The sequence below is a fragment of the Tauraco erythrolophus genome, chromosome 6 (genome assembly GCF_009769465.1).
Source record: "Tauraco erythrolophus isolate bTauEry1 chromosome 6, bTauEry1.pri, whole genome shotgun sequence".
In the NCBI taxonomy this organism is placed as follows: domain Eukaryota; kingdom Metazoa; phylum Chordata; class Aves; order Musophagiformes; family Musophagidae; genus Tauraco; species Tauraco erythrolophus.
In genome coordinates, this window is record NC_141470.1 from 43,168,724 (window position 1) to 43,190,990 (window position 22,267).

Genomic DNA, 22,267 nt, shown 5'->3' on the forward strand with positions numbered 1-22,267 from the left:
TTCCTAACCTAATGATGTATAGCAATTTTGTGGGTCAGAAGAGATTTGGAGCAGGAAAGAATAAGAAGCAATAATAAAAGGAATTCACATTCTTTCATGAAACTTTTAGTAAATCGCATTTAAGTAAGGTCTAGCCAGAAATTTGTGTGCTTGTTGGCTTGTAAGTGGAAGTGTTCTGCCATGTTTGCTTTTATGTGTCTGGGACTTTAAAAAGCATGCTGTTTTCTCTGCAAAATGCCCTCCAAAAGACAGCAAGGGAGCCTAAATAATTAGGCATATATTTCTGTCACTTGCAACAAAACTTAGGACTTTGAGTGTTCAACATAGAGAAATGACCCATCAGCATCAAAAAGGTGGTTGTTATGGCTTTGGCTCACAGACCAGCTACTCAAGAACAAGCTTAGACTTCTGAGTATCTCTCCATCTCAGAATCCCTTTCCAATGATGTAGAACTGGGAATGCTTCTATTGGTTTTGGTAGCCAGATTTATAAAGGATCTTGTTTTCTTCTCTCTCCAAACTTGGTTTGGAGGTGGAACAGGATTTTCCTGTTCAGAAAAGGATTTTAGCAGAGGTTTTCTGGTAAATTATGTTCTTTGACAACAGTTGCATGTCAGGTAGTTTTCTGATGTGGTTTTATTAGAAGCAATAAGCAACATGCTATATACATTGTCATACCTGTCTCCTAAATCTGTATTTGGGCCTTTAAAAAGAGAGGCCTGATATTCAGAAGTATTGAAAGCTTGTGGTTCTCATTGACTTTAGTCAATGTATTCATTAAAGAAAACAGACTGCTTATTTGTGCCAAAAAAATGTTGGAAACATTTTCTCATTTAATATTTCTAAAAGTCAATGGTCTATTGAATTCCATAACTAGTAGTATTTGTAGCCATTTCTGTTTGCCTAGTAAACAGTGTAAATTATCTGATGCTTGTACCTATTTCTAATGAGTAGACTCACTCAGAAGTGTATGTTTTAATCTTCCACTAAATTTGTGACTGAGTATATCAAATGATGCAATGTCATTTAAAAAACCAGTTGTTTCTCAGAACAATCTCTTATTTGTCCAATGCCTAAAGCAACAGAACTTTCTGATTAAACAATATATGTTGCATTGGTAATTATAGAATCATAGAATCATAGAATGGTTAGGGTTGGAAGGGACCTCAAAGATCATACAGTTCCAACCCCCCTGCCATGGGCAGGGAAACACTCTACTACACCAGGTTGCCCAAAACCTCATCCAACCTGACCTTGAACACTTCCAGGGATGGGGCAGCCACAACTTCTCCAGGCAACCTCTTCCACTGCCTCACCACCCTCTGAGTAAAAAATTTCTTCCTTATATCCAATCTAAATCTCCCCTCTTTCAGTTTAAATCCATTGCCACTTGTCCTATCTTACATGCCCTTGGAAAAAGTCCCTCTCCAGCTTTCCTGTAGGCCCCCTTTAAGTACTGGAAGGCTGCTAGAAGATCACCCCGGAGCCTTCTCTTCTCGGGGCTGAACAGCCCCAACTCTCTCAGCCTGTCTTCATAGCAGAGGTGTTCCAGCCCTTGGATCATCTTCGTGGCTCTCCTCTGGACCCGCTCCAGCAGTTCCAAGTCCTTCTCATGTTGGGGACTCCAGAGCTGAAGGCAGTATTCCAAGTGGGGTCTCACGAGAGCTGAGTAGAGGGGCAGAATCCCCTCCCTTGACCTTCTGGCCACGCTCCTTTTGATGCAGCCCGGGATACGGTTGGCTTTCTGAGCTGCCAGCGCACATTGCTGGCTCATGTTGAGCTTTATCCCATTTGGACTGTAAAGGTTGAACTGTGAATTGTCTGAGTTTTTTACATTGTTACTTAGTTTTTAATTAATCAAAATCTCAGAATTAATCATAAACACTGTCTGGTTGCCTAAAACCATTTTTCTCCCCAAGTGCTCCCTTTGCTGGAGGAAAGAAAGGGACACACTAGATTTAGCCTCCAGGGATGGTTAATCTGGTATGCTGCAGGTTTCCACAGGGGTATCATAAAGCATCTGCATGCAGTTCTAATTCAGCAGTGGCAATGGGCTTCTGAACTAAGGTTGGGGTGTGGGATGGAGGTTACTGATGTATCAGGAAGAACCCTGAGTTCAGCAGAGCTCAGAAACAGCAATATATTGAATCCTTTGGTGGAGGAGAGAATAGCCTGGTGGCTATTTTTAGACTACTAATTCGTATTTTACTTCCTTCCCTGCTCTTTTTTTAAAGTACTGTCCCCTTATTTCTGGTATACCAAGATGATTACCCTACAGAGAGCATACCTATATGGTAGAAGCATGTGAAAACAGACTAGCTTTAGATACCTACAGTGCAGAGATCGTGTCTGAGCTTCTTTTATAGTAATTGAGGAGAAAAGGCACTTTTGGGATGCAACTAATCTGTCCTGTTTTAGACATCTGGCTACAGAGATGTACTGTACCTCAGAATACCTGCTTCTAAATGATTAGCTCTGGTGTCATGTTCTCCGTTATCTCAGATGAATCCAATTTAAAGAATCATCTGGGATGTCTTTAAGACTTGAGGGACTTGAAGATGTTGAGACAACTGCAATCCCAGCTCAGAACGATTTACTGCTAATATCTGTGAGGTTCTCCCACTCTAACTACAGGCTTACTTCTTTTCCAGAAAAGTTGAGCCCAAATTTCTCTCTCAGCTCTCCTGAATGTGGAATAGGGTACTTATTTCAACCAGTGCCTTCTTGTTAACTGAGGCTGATGAGAAGGAAGCAATGGGGCTCTTGTCCCTATCTTTCTTACTGTACTGTGATGGTCTGCATTTAGTTCTCATGTTATGAGTATGCTTGTAAGACTTGAGGTCTGACTCAAGCCAACTGATGCAGAAGACATCCTTGCTTACAGAAAAGCTGTCTCAAACTGCCCATTATAAAGTAGAACTTGATATTTCATAGTGACAAATGGCTTACTGTTCCTTTCCTACACCTTTCGCATCAATATCTGCAGACTTTAGGCTATATTTGACCTCTCAGTCTTGGCCTCTTGAAGAGTGAGATCTGTAGAAGTGAAAATGACTGACTTGACCTCTTTTGAGAGAACATTCTCAGTTCCATCACTTATTATTGTCATTATCATTTAAGATATAACTAATTTCTTTCTTTTGACCCACCTGAATGACTCATTGATAATGTGACTGCTTATTGTCCTGCTATTTCCTTAAAGATCTGTTTACTGCAAACCCAGAATCATTATCATTGTCATGATAGTTCAGATTTTCTCATGGGGTCACGCACTTTCATCTGTGGCATCCCACAGAGGGAAACAGATGTTGGCATGTTACAATTTAAATTATCAGATCATTTACTGCAACCCAGAATCAAAAGATGACAAAAGAAGAAGAGAAAAAAAAATCTTTTCCCTAAAAATAAGCCAAGATTGGCTTGCACTAATTGACAGTGAGGGTTGGTACTTTGGTTGGCCTCTAAGCTTTACTTCCTTTGTTAATGATAACATATAGAAAAACAAGTACGGTGTGGACTGGAAATACAGGAGAGTTAACAAAAATTCACTGTACTGTCTCCATTAAGGCCTACTTTGTACTGCTGCATGTGATTATATGATGTGTTTGATTGTCTATAACTGCCCCTTTGGAGCCATAGCATTGCATTTTCAGGTGCAAATCTCTCCAATATTAGTGGATTATTGATTGACTAGTGTTCTCTGGAGCCATTAAATCCTACTAATGAGGTTTTTCTTTAATTGGTGGATCATTGACCTAGTAGACCGTTTCCTAATTTTGGTTTCAGTACTGGTCAGGTTTCCCAAGTTTCATCTTTGCATGTAGGTTAATAGATCATAGTCCCAATAGGGAATAGTATTATAGACTGTATTAGTACCTTTACTCACACTAAAAATAATTTCATACTGCCAGGAAACCCATTGATTTTAGTAGAGTTATTTGCAAGGTAAAGTGTAATTCAGTATGAGTAAGACCATGAGTGTAAAAAGAACAGGCCTTCGGTGTACATTCTGAAGTGTTATTGCAATCCTTATCAGGTGTATTATGTATCACAAGTATGAGATGTCAGTCAGGAATAGGATTTGCAGACTGGCAATGTATTACTAGAGACAGCACAACAGTTTAGATTATGCTTGCTGCATAAAGTCAACGGAAAAAAAAGTGTATGTGGGTCGCTCTTCTCTGCAGGATGATTCCCTTACTCGTCTGTTAAGAAAGAGCTGCATGTCCTCACCGTAGAATAAAACTGAACACCTGGCCTCTAATCTAATGGATTTTCTGTGCATTTCTCCAATGGCTGATGATGCAACATCATTTTTAGTGCACCGCCTTTCCTTTTATCACAGTGATGCTTATTTTCATGTTTTGGGCATGATAAGAGGAACCTCGTTATGATTTCTAGTCTGAGCTTCAGTGAAGAAAAGAAAGCCTGTTTCGTGCCCTCTTTGATTTCATCCTGTCTAGTCTTCTTACCCCATTCCTGTTGTCCAGGCAATGGAAGAATAGCAGTTGAAGGTGCAATAATATGTGTAACACTGAGCCTCTAAGACTGTCATACGCAGTCACCTCATCCAGACATTTGGCTTTTGACAACCCTTAGCTTTTTGACTGCTGTTCACAGTTCATCTTGACCACATCACCAGCTTCTGTCCTTGCCCCTAATTCTAGCCTCCTCATAGCCTTGAGGCTAAATTGTGCATGTCAAAGCCATGTATGCCTGACTTGTACCAGAGACAAGTTAATGTTAATTTAAAATGTAACGTATTTATGCAAACACTTACCTAAAACTTATTTATGCAAGTAAGAAACTGAGGTGGGTTAGCCTACTTCAGATATGAATGAACCTACCTCATCGCAGTTCTTCCTGGCTCTCGTTGTTTCTGCTACAAGTAACATCTCTTGTTGGGGACTTTTAGTTTTGTCTTGAGCTGAAACCAAAAAGTATGTGTCAGTGTGTATAGTTATGATTAAGATATGGCAAAAGAATGAAAATAATGTTTTTATGTTTTAAGGATGTATCCATTCTGAGGATACGTTGCTTTTTTGAAATAAGGTGGGGAACACCATTTCGAGAAAAGCCTACTTGTTGTCCTTGTGCATATACAGATACACATGAAAGCACTGTAATATATTTTCCTCTGTTTATCCTGGAGTGGCTCAAGCTGTACATTTTTGAATCCAGGATAAATTTGCTTCACTGACACAAGAGAAAGCCAAAGGAAATCTCTTTTTCCTTACTCATTAGATGTGTTTATTTTACCTTTCCTATCACCCTGCCTGTCCTGAAGTCTCCAAAAGATTAGTCTAATTTATTTTATGTTCACCGCTTTCCCATAAAAAGGTAATACCAATGCACTGCAGGTTGTTTTTTCCTGTAATTCAGAGTAGGGTAAATTCTCACTACATTTCGGAATATACCAGGTGCATTGCACAGGGACAGCAAAAATGCATCTGCCATCTGTGGGGAAACTAGATTAAGAAAGGGAGTAAGTACAATATTAACATCTGAACCTTAGCCTGAGGGTTACAAGTATTGATGTACTTCCATGCAAGGAAGTTTTTCCTTTAAAGCCTCTTCTATAGCTCTGAGGCAGGGTACAAAGTTTTAACAGTTTTAACTGTTCATTAAAGATGGCTGAAATTCTGATACCTAACAGTTTTTAGGCGACTGGAGGGGGTTTCTTGGCGTCTAATGCGCAATGTATGTGGAGAAACATCTAGATTTCTGTTAAGCTGTAATTCTAAGTGAATTCCAACAACTGGAAGTAAAGTTGAGCCCAACATATGCCTCACTTGATTTTGTAAAGTTTCCACCTGTACCTTAAGTCATTTCCACACACATTCATTTGAAACTCTGCCTGGTGTGGTGATCTAGCAAGAATTTCAAGTTCGGAATGTCCGCTACAGGCAAATGAGTTTTTGGGTAGTGTGGTTCAGGATTTATTACAAAAGCAAAACATAGCACTGATATTTATAGTACCTGTCTGATGCTTTCCCTACCTTTATTTTAGCATTTTCAAGGGGCAAAATAGAAACCTTAGCAAATTGCGCCACTTCTTTCAATATTTCTCTGTTGGATCTGTTTCTCTGGAAAGAGAACTTCTCAAATTGAATGATAAGAGGGCACGAACCAAAGGCATTTATAAACACAAACAGTGCCAGACTAGAAAAATGAATCCTCCTGCCATCTCGTCTGACTCCTCTGTCTGAATGACTTGGCTTACCCCCTGGAACCAACTTAACCCCAACTTTGCAGTGTGTAGTAAATAGCTGTAAAATATTTCAGTGTGAAAATGAATCTAATTAATCCTCTCTATGAAACGCAGGAAAAATAAGGCCTGGAAAAGCTACATTGCATTTCAGTAGGGAAGATCCATTTACATCCAACACTGATTGTCTTTTCTTTTTAAAAGTTACCTTCCTGTAATTGCACACTAGTTTAGAGCTAAGATCGGAGCATCTTAACAATAATGGGCACTTTTTTAACAGATTATAGCCAAAAGTGCATTCTTTATTCCAGAGAGACACTGTAATAGATATCAGCGCTTTAGTAATGATGCAAGCAATCTGTAAGCTATTATAGTTTCTTTTATAGTAACTTAATCTTCATATTGTTTTATATGTCTGGAATTTTAATAGTGTTTTTAATTTATGAAGAGAAGTATATTACATATTACAAGTTACATGGGAATATGAGCTAAATATCAGACCATTGAACGATATTCTTACAAACAAATATTTTGAAGTACTCTAAACGAGCATAAGGAATAGAACAAAGAAATTAAAGAATGTCATACAGATATAATAGCAGCTTTTATGGAATGAGCCCAAAAGCATCTATTCTGGATTGTTACTGTTTTTAATGCATATATTGCACTTCTGGAGAAAAATGAGAAAGAACATGGGTACTTTTGGAATGCTATTTAAAAATAAATATTTTATTTAAAATAAATATATTTACCTAATTAATAAATTTATTTGCCTTTTTGATTGCAAATAAACACAAATTTTCATGTACTTTTTTAGTGCTAGTGAAGTGAATGAATATTTAACCTAACTCTATTAAGCACTTGATTGCATGTAGAACGCAGGCTCCTATGTTAATTCTTGAAGCCAGTGCAAAAATGAAGTATATTTTCCTATTAGTTCATTGCCATTTTTAATAAGTATAGAATAGTTCACAAGGAATATAGTGAACTGTGCTCAGACTTGTAAGAGAGATGTCGTAACACTTTGCTAAGCAGTGAGTTACAGAGAGAAATGATCAGCGTAGCAATTTAGCGGTTATAATGCTATTAAAAGTAGGGCTTTTAAATAAAGAGAACCAGTTCGTTATTTTGAAAGAAGTCATATTCTACTTTAAACTGTCATTCTGTATTTCTGACTTGCAATTAGATGATATTTCTAAAATGTCAGTCTCAGATTCTGTTGTGACTGTCATCGTAATAAAATGTGACAGCAAAGATATTATATCAATACTTTTTCCATAATTAGCATTGAAGATCTCTCAAGGGTTAAGTACAAAGGTTTTCCACTGAATGGTCTGCAAGCCTTGTGCCTTTAAAATCTTTTAATATAGCCAAGACTGGTGACAACCAGGAGACAAATCTATGAACAAACCCGTTTGGAGAGAATAGTTTTGTGGTGTGTGATGTATGTTACGTAAATGAGCTTATTAGGACTCTCATCTATTTTATTATTGGTACCCAATTTAATAGAGGCATTTAAAAAACAATATTTCTGCCTGACTCCTTGAAATGAAGAAGATACATTGATATAATTGAGAGCAAATGATTGCATGTTGTGCCATTTAATCATGTCATTTTTCAATTGCTGTTTTTTGCACTTCACTGCATACTTATAGAATATTTAGCTTCAGTATAGGTTAAGTCCCACAGTATGCAACTGAGTAGAGTTCCCATATTAGGTGACATTTTCTTTTAACCTTGAAATCAGCAAAAGCACACAAGTTTGGCAGTGTTTTTCTAAAAGATGACAAGTCATCATTCATTTCCTATCTTTGTCATTTAGCTTTTTAATTTTGTATTAGTATTCTCACTAATATTTTTTGAGGAATTAGTTGGTTTCTTTTTCACCATGTGCCCTGTAAAGATGGAAATACAGGGATGCATCTCTTCAGACAAGAGAATTTCCAATTGACATTGCCATTTCACAGAAAACACTGAAAACTAAATTTTATCCAGCATTTGCAAGCATATTGCTTCCTGTTTTCCTTTTATTGGTGTATTAGCAATGTTAGTCATGATTCTTAAAGTTTAACATTAACATATTTGAAAACTGAAGTGCTGCACTAGCCAAAAAAATCGGGTGTAAAAAAGGTAAATTACATTTTTTTAAGAGTTGCAGTTTGATCGTTGTAGTCAGAAGGGTAGCTTCCATTCTCAGATTTTTGCTTTAGTTTCTGCATATGGCTGTTGTGCTAAATAACAACAGTTCCATCTTCATTTTGTCTTCCATCAGGCAACAATAGATGCAATAGGAAGGGTATTAAGCCTTCCCTCACACATCCACATCATAGAATCATAGAATCATAGAATGGTTAGGGCTGAAAGGGACCTTCAAAGGTCATCTAGTCCAACCGCCCTGCAAGGAACAGGGATATCTTCAACTAGATCAGGTTGCTCAGGGCCTCGTCCAACCTGGCCTTGAATGTCTCCAGGGATGGAGCATCCACCACCTCTCTGGGCAACCTGTTCCAGTGTTCTACAACTCTCATGGTAAAAAATTTTTTCCTAATATCCAATCAATCTACCTCCCTCTATTTTAAAACCATTACCCCTTGTCCTATCACAACAGGCCTCCTGAACAGCCTCTCCCCATCTTTCTTGTAGGCCCCCTTGAGGTACTGGAAGACCGCTATAAGGTCACCCCGGAGCCTCCTCTTCTCCAGGCTGAACAGCCCCAACTCTTTCAGCCTGTCCTCATAGGAAAGGTGCTCCAGCCCTCTTATCATCTTCATGGCCCTCCTCTGGACAAGAGGCCCTTCGTGGCCCTTCTCTGTAACAAGGAGAAAGAGTAAACCTTGAACAGACCAAGGTCAGACAGAAACTTCTTGGATCTGGTCATTCCAGATTTATCTGCACAGAATCACAATGTATGCCTAGAAATAGCATTTGTCTCAGCGTACCTTGGCATTCTTCTGAACCTGAAAGCACAAAGAAAATCCATCTAAATTACCATTTGTCATCTTCCGATTATTTTCAAAGCTCTGGGCACCTCTGCATGGACCTTTATCATTCCTAATTGTAGAGTGAAAACAAGAAAGATGGAAATAGTTGAAAGAACTTCAGATCACATAACACTTATGTGGATTATGTGGATTTAAGTGACCTAAACTAGTCTTAAACTGACTTTTAAGCTGTTTTTAAGCACAGGTAGTCCCATAGAACTCACGGAGAACCTTAGTACTTTTAAATAATCAAGATTACACACCTGCTCAAGAACCTTGATGTAACAGTGCTTCAGCAGCCAGCTCATCTACCATGTTGTGTGAGAAAGCCTTCTTCCCACTCATGTCCTTTGGTCATGTGGAGCAGGCGGTGCAGCACAGCTCAAGCATTGATCCACTACAGGAAGACTGAAAGATGGAGGGGTACTGAGGGACTCTAATATTCCTCATCTTCTCACCTTTCTATGCCTCCGACACTCTGGCACTATCTAAAGCTATACACGTGTTTCTGATCATATGCCAGTCACTTAGGAGTCACGCAGCTATGCAGAGCACCTTCTGTTCAAATCATGGCTACTTCCATCCCCACAGATAGTGCCATTAGCCCATGGCTTGGAAAGAGCGTTTGATGTCATTTGACGCAGCAGGGGCTTTTCCAGATGATTTAAGGCGTGGTATTAACAAGCTGTGAAAGTAGTTTCAGCTAGCCCTTTTTAGCTATGCGGGTGATAACTTCAAAGCACTGAAAACAGGAGTAGGCGAAGAGAAGAAAAATCTTCCAAGATTCTAGGAGCACGGACAGGAATCCTCAGTATGGGAAAACATGACTCATAGTAACATTATAATGAATAACACCTCAGTGTTATCATGGTATCTGTTGCAAAGCAAAGGATGCAGACACAAAGTCAAGTTCATACACGGCTGCTGCAGTTACTGTGTGTACGAGCCTGCAGCAAAAAAAGTCAAATGTGTTAATTTAAGTTTCACTGCAAATGATTTAAGTGAATGTGTTTCTTCCACATTTTCAAAGGTTTAGATTGTATTTACAGTTGCCACAGCTCAACGGACAGATGATAGTGTGAGGAGCCACAATCGAAAGTGTCTGATCTCTTAATCTATACTGCAGCAAATCTTCAGCACACACAGGAGCCTCAGTAAGCCTGAGTGATGCTCCTCAGTCTACTGTTAGATCGTTTCCTAATTTTCTGAACCATCAAGTACCCAGTTGCTTACTGTAGCAGCTGTAGACTGTCAGACCCAAGCCTCAGTAGAGATACTAATCATCTTTCTTTTCCTGTTTTGTTTTTATTAAAGATGAATTATAGCTGTTAATTCACAATGTAGAATTTACCTTGCAAATAATTAAAGTAACCATGGTCCTGAAAGCATACTTTGCATGTACAATTAACATATTGACAGGCTTTTGTACAAGCATGCCATTCTAACAACAGCAGAACATCGATGGATATACAACACTGTGAGATGTCATGTCATAGAATACAGGCAATTATTGTGTCCCTTTAGGACACTGTATACCAGACCCTAATACTGCTTAGATCCATTATTGCTAGTGCTATTATATAGGGTTTAAAGATGTCTTTACATGATTAAGTTCTTTGGCTTTTAAAGTATTGTTGCTGTAGCCAAGTCTTTCAACACGCTGTTAGATACAAGCACTTTATCCTTCTACTGTTTAATATTAACCATAATATCATGTAATAAAATTGAAACAAAAGTGCCATAGGCCTAATTGTACTGTCACAGCCATGTAAATCAGAAATAGCTTCAGTAAAGCTACTGTTATTATGCTGGTGTAAAATTGATGTAAATTAGAAATGACTTGGATGCTGTAGCTCTACTTTCAGATAATACAGTGCAAAGGCCTCCCTTAAGCTCCCATATAATGACTTATGAATGAAATAAGCCATTATTACCTCATCATATTGTATGGTATTGTATCAAAAAATAACAATATTTGTAAGGGATGACATAATCAGATGGATCAAGGCAAGTTAATGTTACGGAGCCAGATTCTGAGCTGTATTGACTTCAATGAAGTTAATGCAGATCTACGTAGATTTGACTGCCATCAGGATAGAACTTGCCATCACTTCCATAAAACTGAATAGCTTAGCTGTTGCAAAATGTAAAATGCAAAGAACCTTGACTTTATCTTTAGGAAGATTTTTTGGTTTGCTTTGCTTTGCTTTTTTTCTGATATGATGTTAGGCTATTGAACAGCATCAGAAAGGAAACGTGCCAGACGTGGTGGTTACATCAAGAACTATGTAGGAAACTAGTAATGAACTCCAGGAAAATAAATAAGGGCAAGTTCAGGAAACGTAAGTGAAAATGCAGCTCTGGTATAAATTGAATAATAAAATTCCTGGTCATATTTTTCCATAAATAGTGGTTTGGGAATTTGTCATTCACCTTATTTAAAATTCAGAAATATTAAAGGTACAGGGTTCTCTCATTATAGAAGTAATAGAATTCTAGCTATTACAGGGTTAGGGTAATTTAAATAGCTATAGAATGCATTATATCAATAAGTGGAACATCTGTATGAAATGTCCACCTGCTGATATACTACTCAGCGTACTTTACAATGAAAGGTACTTAATCATTTTAAGACATCTTCTAATGAAGTCTTATCAGGATTAACATTTTGAACACAAACACTTTTAGGCGTTAAAACTTCTGCTTTAAATGAGATTGCATTGTCTTGTTTACCCTTGTTGATTAATAAGCAATCTGTTAACTGTTAGAACAGCCCAATTGTGCCAGTGAAAGTAGATTAGTAATTCAGCTATGTTTGTGAGTTTAATCATAATTTCTCTTGAAGGCTTTGAATAAAAAAAATCAGTTTCACATTATCCATGGGCAAAGAAAAGATATATATTTTTTTAGATATGTATACCCTTGTTTGACTTCAGACTTTCAGCTTAGTATTATTGATCAAGCATGTACTTCCAGCAGCAAAATACTTCTTTGAGGTACTTTTCTAAGTATAAAATCCAATTTTTAAAGAAAAAGTGATATGAAAATAGAATCATAGAATCATAGAATCATAGAATGGTTAGGGTTGGAAGGGACCTTAAAGATCATCTAGTTCCGACCCTCCTGCCATGGGCAGAGAAATTCTCCACTACACCAGGTTGCCCAAAGCCTCATCAAAATCTGGAACTTGATTCATTTGCTATAGAATGTTATTGTTTTGCTAGTAAAATTCAGGAGGGCAGGTCCTGAATTTTTATCAGTTAATGCTTGTGAACAGCTGTGAGAGATGTAGTGGCTTTTTTGCTTGCTTATTATGATTAACTGGAAGCTTAAAGGCAAAAAAGATGATAGTTCAGATTTTCTCATGGGGTCATGCACTTTCATCTGTGGCATCCCACAGAGGGAAACAGATGTTGGCATGTTACAATTTAAATTATCTGGAAAGCTCCCACGTGTGGAGCACAGTCCTGTTAAATTCAGGAGTAGCATACGCCTATGATAATAATTGAATACTTGAACCATGCAATGCTATAAAAGTACAGGGTCTCAGAAGCTGGGCTGAAGCAGTCATTCTCAGAGGCATTTGTGCCTTCTGTACCCCAGCTTCATAGATACTACTATTAAAACACCTTATGAGTTACTAAAATCTTGATATGATGTTGAATGGCAGAAGCACCCCATGCCATGAGCTGCTTCCGGGTGGTAGATCTCTCTTTAGTTTTGACGTGTAGGATGCAATATTTATGCTGCTATTCCACAATATTCTCAGCACAGCTACTTAGGTTTCTGGTGTAGAACCAACATATCCTGGCTCCCATGAATGTTCAGCAATATTAGGGCTTGATGATTGTTACCCATCATGCAGTTCATGTCAGACTGCATTCTTGGTAGTACTGAAATCAGTATAATGAAATAAATGCAGTCAATAACCCATCTTTAAGAAGGACATAATTATCATAGTATTCCTATATTTACTTGAATATGGAGCTACTCTGGAAATATTTTAAGATAACAAAAAACATCTGTAAAGAATTTTATACTGAATTTTCCCCTTCCTTAAGGTTTCTCCTCTGACAGGGTACATATGACCCATAATTTCTATTGTTTTTTCTAAAAATATATATATTCTCATTGCATTAATACAATTTCCCCCTCCCCTGTTTTTTCCTGAAGAATTTCTGAAGCTGATTACTGTCAGGGTAACTCATTTCAGATGTGTCCTAGTTGAATGAAAAAAAAAAAAAAAAGGAAGAATAAACCAGTCTACACCATAAAACTTTCAACATTATTGAGACAGTTAGCTATGTATGGCATTTGTTTGAAGAAGACTGAAAGCTTTACTCCTTCTGTGCTATTAAGATTAAGATGGTGTTTATCTAAAAAAAACCCACTAAACTTTGACACTAAGTATCGGAATTTATGGAAGAGCTGGAAAAAACTATCGTAAGACAGAGAGCGGGCACCATTAAATATCAGATAATATTTAATGTTTTAATTTGCAGAGTATTCCACACTGACATCTGTTGTTTGTCTGTCCTGCAGTCTCTCTGCTGTGAGATCAAACAGAGACGCCGTGGGGTAGCCTCTGTGCTGCGGTTATGCCAGCACCTCCTGGATGACCAAGAGACCTGCAACCTCAATGCAGATCACCAGTCCATGCAGTTGATAATCGTAAACCTTGAGAGGAGGTGGGAAGCCATTGTCATGCAAGCTGTCCAGTGGCAAACAAGGCTACAGAAGAGACTGGAAAAAGACTTGGTGAGTGATGCTTGCTTTAAAAAGATTTCATGTGGTTTCATTCTTGACAAGAGACACTTTTTCAGTGCAAGACAAACACATGTCTCAGAGTGTTTTCCTCTGACTGAAGATGCCATTCCTAGCCTTTACTGCCAGCAAGTGAAGCTTTAGTTTTTCTCAAACTGTTGTATTCTATGGACAAAACTGATTAATAAGATAAACTCACAATATACATCTTCCATTTCTTGGATATTTAACCTGATCACATTTGTTCCTGTCAAGTAATGAAAGCAATCTTCAGTTACCAAGTTGCTCAATACCTAACAGAATTGGGCCCAGAGACATATTTCACTGTTTGCAAATATATTTCAGAAAAAGTATTTTCTTTGTAAGTAAGACTGCTTTTAATTAGCAGCCCAGCAGTAGCTGTGTATTTCACGCAGAATGCCATGGGTATGTGATTAATATACAAATCTGTGTTATTTGAATATAAGTAAAATGCATTAATTTGCTTTTATCTCAGGGAAATGATTCCTAAGAGGCAAAATAGCATTCTGCTTAAACCATCCATTAAGTGGCATAAATTAGACAGGTTTTCTGCAGCATAAAACTATATTACAATGCAGCATCTACATTTAAACAATAAACCATAGGGGGAACAAAATAATCCCTACTGTAACACCATCGACTGTAATGGATGAATTGTCTCAGCATGTTTTGTGCTATCGTAATGCTGAAGCCTGTATACTGCAGCTACGTTGACAGCAATGATAACCCTATGTAGTGCATATATTGAAGTGCCTTGATGAGATTTGGGATCAAATTACATATATTTAGCTTGCATAATTTTTTAAGTCTATATCAAGCAAATAAAAGGAACAAATGCTTGACACTTACATGCTTCCTAACAGTGAAATACTACTTTTGACTTCTTTTTGTTAAAGTTCCTTTAGAAAAACAACAGAAACTGTAATTCTCTTGGCCATTTATGGTAGTGTAGTATGAAGATATACAAGACGTTGTGCAGAAACACTAGCAGTTCCTGAGTGAAAATACTGTTAGTCTAAATGAGCCAAGAAATGGTGAGTTGGTGAGGAGGATAGTGTGGAGAAGTGAACCATTGAAGGTCATAATAATCTGTTGCCTGCCTACCTTTATGAAATCTTATAAAGTGAGAGTGCTTCTCTGCCTGTTTGGTTTATTGGCTGCTTTGCTTTAGGCATTGAGATGGAAATGGGACTTGAAGAAGGAACAAGGTTTGAATATACTTTCAGGCCAAGTCAAAAGGGGCATGTCTCTGTATGAGGCATCGTGGAAGGAAGATATCATTGAAAAGCTGATGGAATGTCAATGTTGCTGTTGTAAGCCTGGGACTAGTCAACTGAGAATGTAAGAAGTGCAGAAAACTGGGGAGAGTCAGTTAAGCCCTCAAAAATTTGATCTAGTTGGAAGAAGTGTAAAAATGATGAAACTACATGTGATTGTACAAGGGTAGAGAGAAAATATTATTTTTCAGCCTTTCCTTATACATTTGTGTTTAGAGAGGGAAGTATCAACTAAAGAGGAATGCTATTGGAAACCACCAAGGAGATCAACTGAGTGTTTTCACTATATGACCAGCAGAAAAAGGTCAAATCTTAATGCTCATAGAACTAGTGAGAGCTGTAGATGGCACAGCTGATGCAGATAACCAGAGGGAGAACAGTTATACTGACAGAGTATGAAGAAAAGAGGGGGTTTGGGGAGGACAGAGCAAGAGTTCCATTGTCTGTGCTTAGTTTATGTTAATGAACACTAAGAAGGAGATATTCAACAAACAGGTAGAACAACGGAGTTAGATGCAAGGCAGTTTACCTGAGCCCTCAGTCCAGAAACTGGGAACTTCAGGTATCTGAATGTATATTATCATGTAAAAAGGAGAAAGAGAAACAGGTAAGGAAGAAGTCTTGTTTGAGTCTCATGTAAAGCAGGAAGTACGATTAGCAAAAATCCATAGACGAGGTAGAAAAAGAATCTAGAGAGCATAAAAAACCAAGGTAATAATTTGTTGAGAATCTGATCAAGTGGAGTCAAAAGTAAAACAGAAGCTGGTAAAATAAAGGTCATGAGAAAATGTTACAGAAATTTCAATGAAGAAGCAGAAAGAAGATGAATAGAAACTAGAGGTAGGAGTTTCAAACAATACAGTCACATTTAAATGAGAAGAAAGCCAAGAAATAAAAGACAATGAATGCCATCTCACCAGTGGCAGAGTGACAACATTCTTGAGTTTTGATGGTAATGAATCTGGGAGAGCAAGAAGTGAGAACAGAAGAGAAGTCAGCAGTGAAGTACACTGGGCAAGTGAATGGGGTAGAAGATAAATATAAGACAGAGTAATAGAAAATATTGTTAAACAAAGAAAGAAAATGTAATAGTAAAGCTGTTTAATTCTCTTGAGAAACACTGGTTATATTTTTGTGACAGTTCCATCTTCAGAATATTTTTAGTCATATCACTAATACATTACCTCAATTGTTCTAGTAAACTCTTGGTTAGTGCTACACAAAATGTCTAATGAGCTGACCAGCAGTAGAAAAAACAGTGAAATTTTGGAGCTTCAAGAATAAGTGTGTGCAATATTAGGCAACAGCCAAACTGAAAATTAGTTCTCGGAATCCTGAGTTTTGGTTGCTAGAGGCTGAGTATCTGTTGAGTCTGTAACTGCTTGAGAGAGATTGGACTGGGTTTCTACTGCATTTCTCTAAAACAAAAAGTAGCACGAAGATGATGAACTGCCTTTTTCATCTACAAAACTTATCATTGTGTTGTAGTAAATATACATCTTCTGCTGGACTTGGAACAGAAAAAAGTAGCATTTGTGAGATAGCTTAGAGAGTACTGAACAGAGGTCCAAGTTGCTGTAGTGAAAGCACATTATCTCCTTTTGCATGTGGGCAGCTCCATGTGGAAGCAGTTTGCTTTTTGTAGCTGCAGTTACTCTAAAGAAACTGTTAGGAGCTAATCAGAGCTTAGCTCTCCTCTTGCAGCAGGAGCAAAGTAAGTCTTGTGTTTCTGTTTGGGATTGCAATCGATCAGGAAGCGAGGCTTGGTGAGGGCAGGAGTACGGCACCTTGCTTGATATCCGGACACTTGGGACTTCACAAGGTTCGTGCTGCTTTGTTCCCACTTGGCCTGAGATAGTCTGGAGTTATTTGCTGGGCTGAGTCAACTTTCACTGGGCAGGGAGTGTGGCATTCTTTCTGCTGAGAAAGGGCAGCCATTTAGAGATATCATGATGCTCATCTAATTTTCACTGTGGGCTGTTTTATTTTGCAACCTCTCATCCTAGGCTTGTTTATAATAATATGATTCTTTGAAGTATGTCATTATCTAGAAGTTTCTCACATTGATAAAACTATCTGTATTCTCAACATTTAAAGATGCCCCAGCCACTGCAGGATTCGGGTTTCTTTGTCTTCGCTGGCCTGAGTTGGCATGTTCTAGCCTTCCTTTTCACTCAGTTCCTGTGTAGTCATTTCTTGGGTAGGTACCAGGACAGTTTCTTCTGCTTCCCTATCTGTATTTGATGGTGTGCCAGTCTTGGCACATAAACAGTGTCCCTTGGTAACAAGTCTTTATTTGTGGTTGCTCACAAAATACTGTAATTTATGAAAACAAATGAAATGTTTTTATCCCCTAATGGCATCTGACTCATTCATGGCATCTGACTTTGACAGTAAATAAAATAGCCCAAATGATTATATTGTCTCGTATAAGTACAAGAGTCACTTGCATCTTCTGTCTCCTTAATTTGTGTACCGGGATCCTCCTTTGTCCTGTTTCTGCCCCTTGTTGCAATCAGTCACTTATCTGGGCCACTTATAGCATTACAAAGGTATGCTGGAGTTAACCACAAAAGGCTTTTAGGTTTCTTTTGAATTGTTTGTCTTCATTGATGGTTTTCAGCAATATTTAGTTTTGCTCAACTTTTGCAATAGTGGGCACCCTAAGTTTATAAATAAGTAACAGGAAGATATTAACATGTTGTCGTGGTTTAGGCTGGCTGGCAACTAAATGCCACACAGCCACTCGCTCACCCTCCCTCACCCCCAGGGGATGGGGAACAGAATTAAAGAGGAAAAGGGAAGGAGACTCATGGATTGCGATAAGAACAATTTAATACCACTGCTAATAATATACAAATATACAAATATACATATATGTATATGTATATAATGCATATATACATATAATAATATATACAAACAAGTGATGCATGTTGTAATTGCTCACCACTCAGTGACCAAGGCCCGTCCCGTCCCAGACTAATAATCCTGAAACAGATAAGTCCTGACACTGCAATCCTGGATGAGTGAGAGACCTGAAAAAGAGAGAGAGCACGCACTCCAAGAGTCCGAGAGCGAGAGCCCCCAGAAGAACAAAATCCCTTCTTTCCAGTCAACCTTCGTTTTAATACTGGGCATGGTACTGCACAGTATAGAATACTTCATTGGCCAGTTTACCCCTCAATCCTCAGTCTAAGTTCAAATCATAAAGGGAGTTTTGAGCCTTTTGTCCCGGCTATGCTCCCCCCTGTCCTGTTGTGCTCCTGCACACTGGCAAGAACATGGCAGTTGAAAAGTCCTTGAGGTCTCAGTGCCAACTATAAACATCACTGCTCTGTCAGCATTCTTTTCATGACTAATCCCAGACTAAAGCCAAAACAGAGAGCTCTTCTAGCTGCTAACAAGAACTAACTCTGTCCCAGCTGAAACCAAGAAAAATCTACTACAAGCACCTAAAGTCTAGTAAAAGGTGTCCTTCTCATAAACCAAAAGTTGTGTCTAGAATGTAAAATTATCAGTAAGAATCACTCCAGAAGGATGAAATGTGGTTAGATTCAGTAGGTTAATCTAGCTATGAAGAATGAAGTATTCATGCAATGAAAAAAAGATTACTTTTAAAAAACAGTAGGACACACTAGCCTGTTACTGGAAGCGGTCCTAATCTGTTATAGCAAAAGAGGTTTTTATTTCCCCCATCTGTTTTCTTTTTTTTGTGGTAAATTCTTTTCCCCCAGATTTATCGTTCTATAGTTTGCTGATATAATGTTATACGTCACCTAAATTTTAGCTTCAGAATTACACAGATGCCTTATAGTTTGCCTAACAAGACCCTGCTGGCAATCATCTTAAAAGAAAAAGCAGTCTGTCTGGCAATTTCAAGAGTAACAGCAACAATCCTTAGTCAACTAAACCCAAAATTGCTGTCTAAAATTCCTGCTCAACAGCTGGAGAAGCTTTAACTCACTATGCACTTTCCTTCAGAGGGTCTCATCTGCTTCAAAGACTGAACAGTTAAAAAAGGATTTGGGACAGACATGGTCATGGCCACAAGTTTACAACACTTAAGTCAAAGTGGGAATATGTCAGTGGTTTGATGCGTTGTTTTTTTTTTTAATCTTTTACTGAGCCGGCGATATCCTCAATGTAAGTTACATGTTTAGCCTCAGTGGATTATTCCAGCAGCTACACAGTTTGGGAATGTCCTGACCAGGTCAGATACGTCTCTGTATAGAAAGCTACAAAAAGGTTACCATGGAAGTTCACTTTTCTGGGACTGATTTACCAATATTGGAGTATATAAACTTATTGTGCTGCTGTGGCTGGGAGAGAGACAAAGCGGTGGTTTCTAATGGATTTTCTTCTTACGTTGCAATTCAATGCTCCTGCCTTTTTGGTGACTGGAGAAACTGCTTTTTCTCCAGACTGCTCATTCATTGAATGAGAAACATATCTGTTTTAGGGAGCAGACAATCTCTTTTCTTATTCAATAGAGAGGGCTAATTATTGAAGGGACAGTATTAATCATGCTTTTAAAATGGAGATTTTGAGCTAGGGCAATTTGGGCTAAGGTGCTGTAGTTCTCACATTGTTCTGAAAATGTCAGAAATATTCATTTTTCTGATCACTTAAGTTCACCACTATGCTTCCTGATAAAAAAATAAATTTTTATTTCTCTTGTTCTCCTGAGTCATCCCATGTGTACATTACACTGTATGTCCAGCAAAATCCCCATCTGTATCGGCGTGAAAGTATGCTGTACAACCAGTCACGTAATTGAAAACAATAAGGCCACAATAAATGGGATGGCCTTGGGGTATAACACCCGAGGGATTCAATTGGTGTCGCTTTGCATCAATGTCCATGCATCATGGTAATTGAGGTAACATAACCAATTACCACATTTTAATTAGAGTTGTAAGGACTTGGGAAAATCTGCGATGCTGAGACAACTCACTTAAAAAAAAAAAAAAAGAAAAAGGCACCTCTCTTCCACCGACTTGTTCCTTAGGAGGTAAAGAGCCTGCTTACATCTCTGTTTAGGACTTTTTCCAACTTCCTCTTGGTTTCATTCTTTACAATGCACTAATACACTTTGAAAAACAAGTTGTTTAAAAATACTGTATTGTTTCTGATCCGGTATCTTTATCCCTTTTCTCTAGTTACCTGTTTCTGTGATGCTTTCTAGAAAAGAAAACAAGTTTTAATAATGCTAGGTGCAGTATCTCCCCTTCACTTCTCTATATTTAATTCACTGGTGCAATATTTTTTCAAGCCATTCTAAGAACAACAAATCACCTACCTTCAGAAGTAAAAAATGAATTTGTCATTGTTCAGCTATTTGTTAGATAGCTTCACTAAACAAAAATTTGGTTTCCAAAGATTCTTATTTTTATCACAAGCCATTATTTGGTAAAGTGGGATCTAGCTAAAAATCTTGCATAAAATTTAGAAATTCATTAGAAATGCCTGATACAGTAAAGTACTGGGTGATGATTAACTTAATTGGCTGAAGAGGGCACACTACATGTTGTCAAGCGCTGAACACCTATTACATGATCTAGCCCCCACAAAGTAATTATTTAATGACTTACATTTGAACCTTTACAAATTGCTTTTTCATTATCTATCACAAGTCATTTTTGTTTTGGTATTGGACCTCTTCATAGTGTAGCATATGACAGTACAATCTTGATTGCTTATATTTGTTTCTGTCAGTCATCTTGGTTTACTCATGTTTCAATACTGAAGACTGCTCGCTTTGGTGCTTCCTTACAATATGTATTTTTTAGGTGAATGGATTTTAATTGTAGAGTCTGCAACACGATGTACCATTCTTGCACTTGAGATGCGTGCCTTTTTGAGCTTCCGGATTGCATTGCATGCCCGGTTTTGTGACACAGAATAATTATCTGTAGGAGCTAAGATTAAGTCACATAAATGGTGAACATGGGTCTAAATTTTTCTTGGACTTTAATTCAAAATAGGTGATACACCTCATATTTTTGCATGAAATTCTGTATTTCTCATAATTTTCTTGAGTACCAGCCACAGTTATGATGGCAACCATCATGGCAGTATACAACGTCCGGATGATCTGGCAAAACCAAAGCTGGTAAAATCCTTCTTATTGAGTAGATTTTGGTAAAAAATTGCAGACACAGTGGATTTTAGTCAAAATTAAATACAAATTCAGATAAATGCTGTGTTACATTCTCAAAAAAATCTCCTGAGTGTTCATCTACAGTGGTAGATTTTTAGAGTGAATAGAAAAAAAAAAAGAATAGAATCATAGAATGGTTTGCGTGGGAAGGGATCTTAAACATCACCTAATCCCAGCCTCCCTGCCATGGGCAAGGACACCTTCCACTAGACCAGGTTGCTTAAAGCCTCGTCTTATCTGGCCTTTAGCACTTCCAGGAATGGGGCAGTCACAACATCTCTGGGCAATCCATGCCAGTGCTTGGCACTCCTCAGAGTGAAGAATTTCTTCCTCATATCTAACGTAAATCTCCCCTCTTTCAGTTTAAAGCCATTGTCCCTTGTCCTATCACTACATGCCCTTGTAAGAAGTCCCTCTCCAGCTTTCTTGCAGGTCCCCTTTAGGTGCTGGAAGACTGCTAGAAGGTCTCCCTAGAGCCTTCTCTTCTCCGGACTGAACAAATCCAACTCTCTCAACCTGTCTTCATAGGAGAGGTGTTCCAGCCCTCGGATCATCTTGTGGCCCTCCTCTGGACTCACTCCAACAAGTTCATGTCTTTCCTGTTCTGCGGACTCCAGAGCTGAAGGCAGTATTCCAGGTGGGGTCTCGTGAGAGGAGGGGCAGAATCACCTCCCTCGACCTGCTGGCCACACTTCTTTGGATGCAGCCAAGGATATGGTTGGATTTCCGGGCTGCTAGGGCACATTGCTGGCTCATGTTGAGCTTCTCATCAACCAACACCCTGAAGTCCTTCTCAGGGCTGCTCTCAATCCGTTCTCTGCCCAGCCTGTACTTGTGCTTGGGATTGCCCTGAC

General features: G+C 38.3%; 1 protein-coding gene across 2 annotated transcripts in view; it reads left to right on the forward strand.

The window, feature by feature from the left end:
* The window catches only part of AKAP6 (A-kinase anchoring protein 6), a 230,108-nt gene that overhangs the window by 189,507 nt on the left and 18,334 nt on the right, over positions 1 to 22,267 (forward strand). For both annotated transcript variants that reach the window (XM_086613686.1, XM_086613687.1), the window contains exon 11: positions 13,731 to 13,946. In XM_086613686.1, the coding sequence (XP_086469812.1) occupies positions 13,731 to 13,946 (216 nt within the window). The remainder of the gene's footprint in view (positions 1 to 13,730; positions 13,947 to 22,267) is intronic.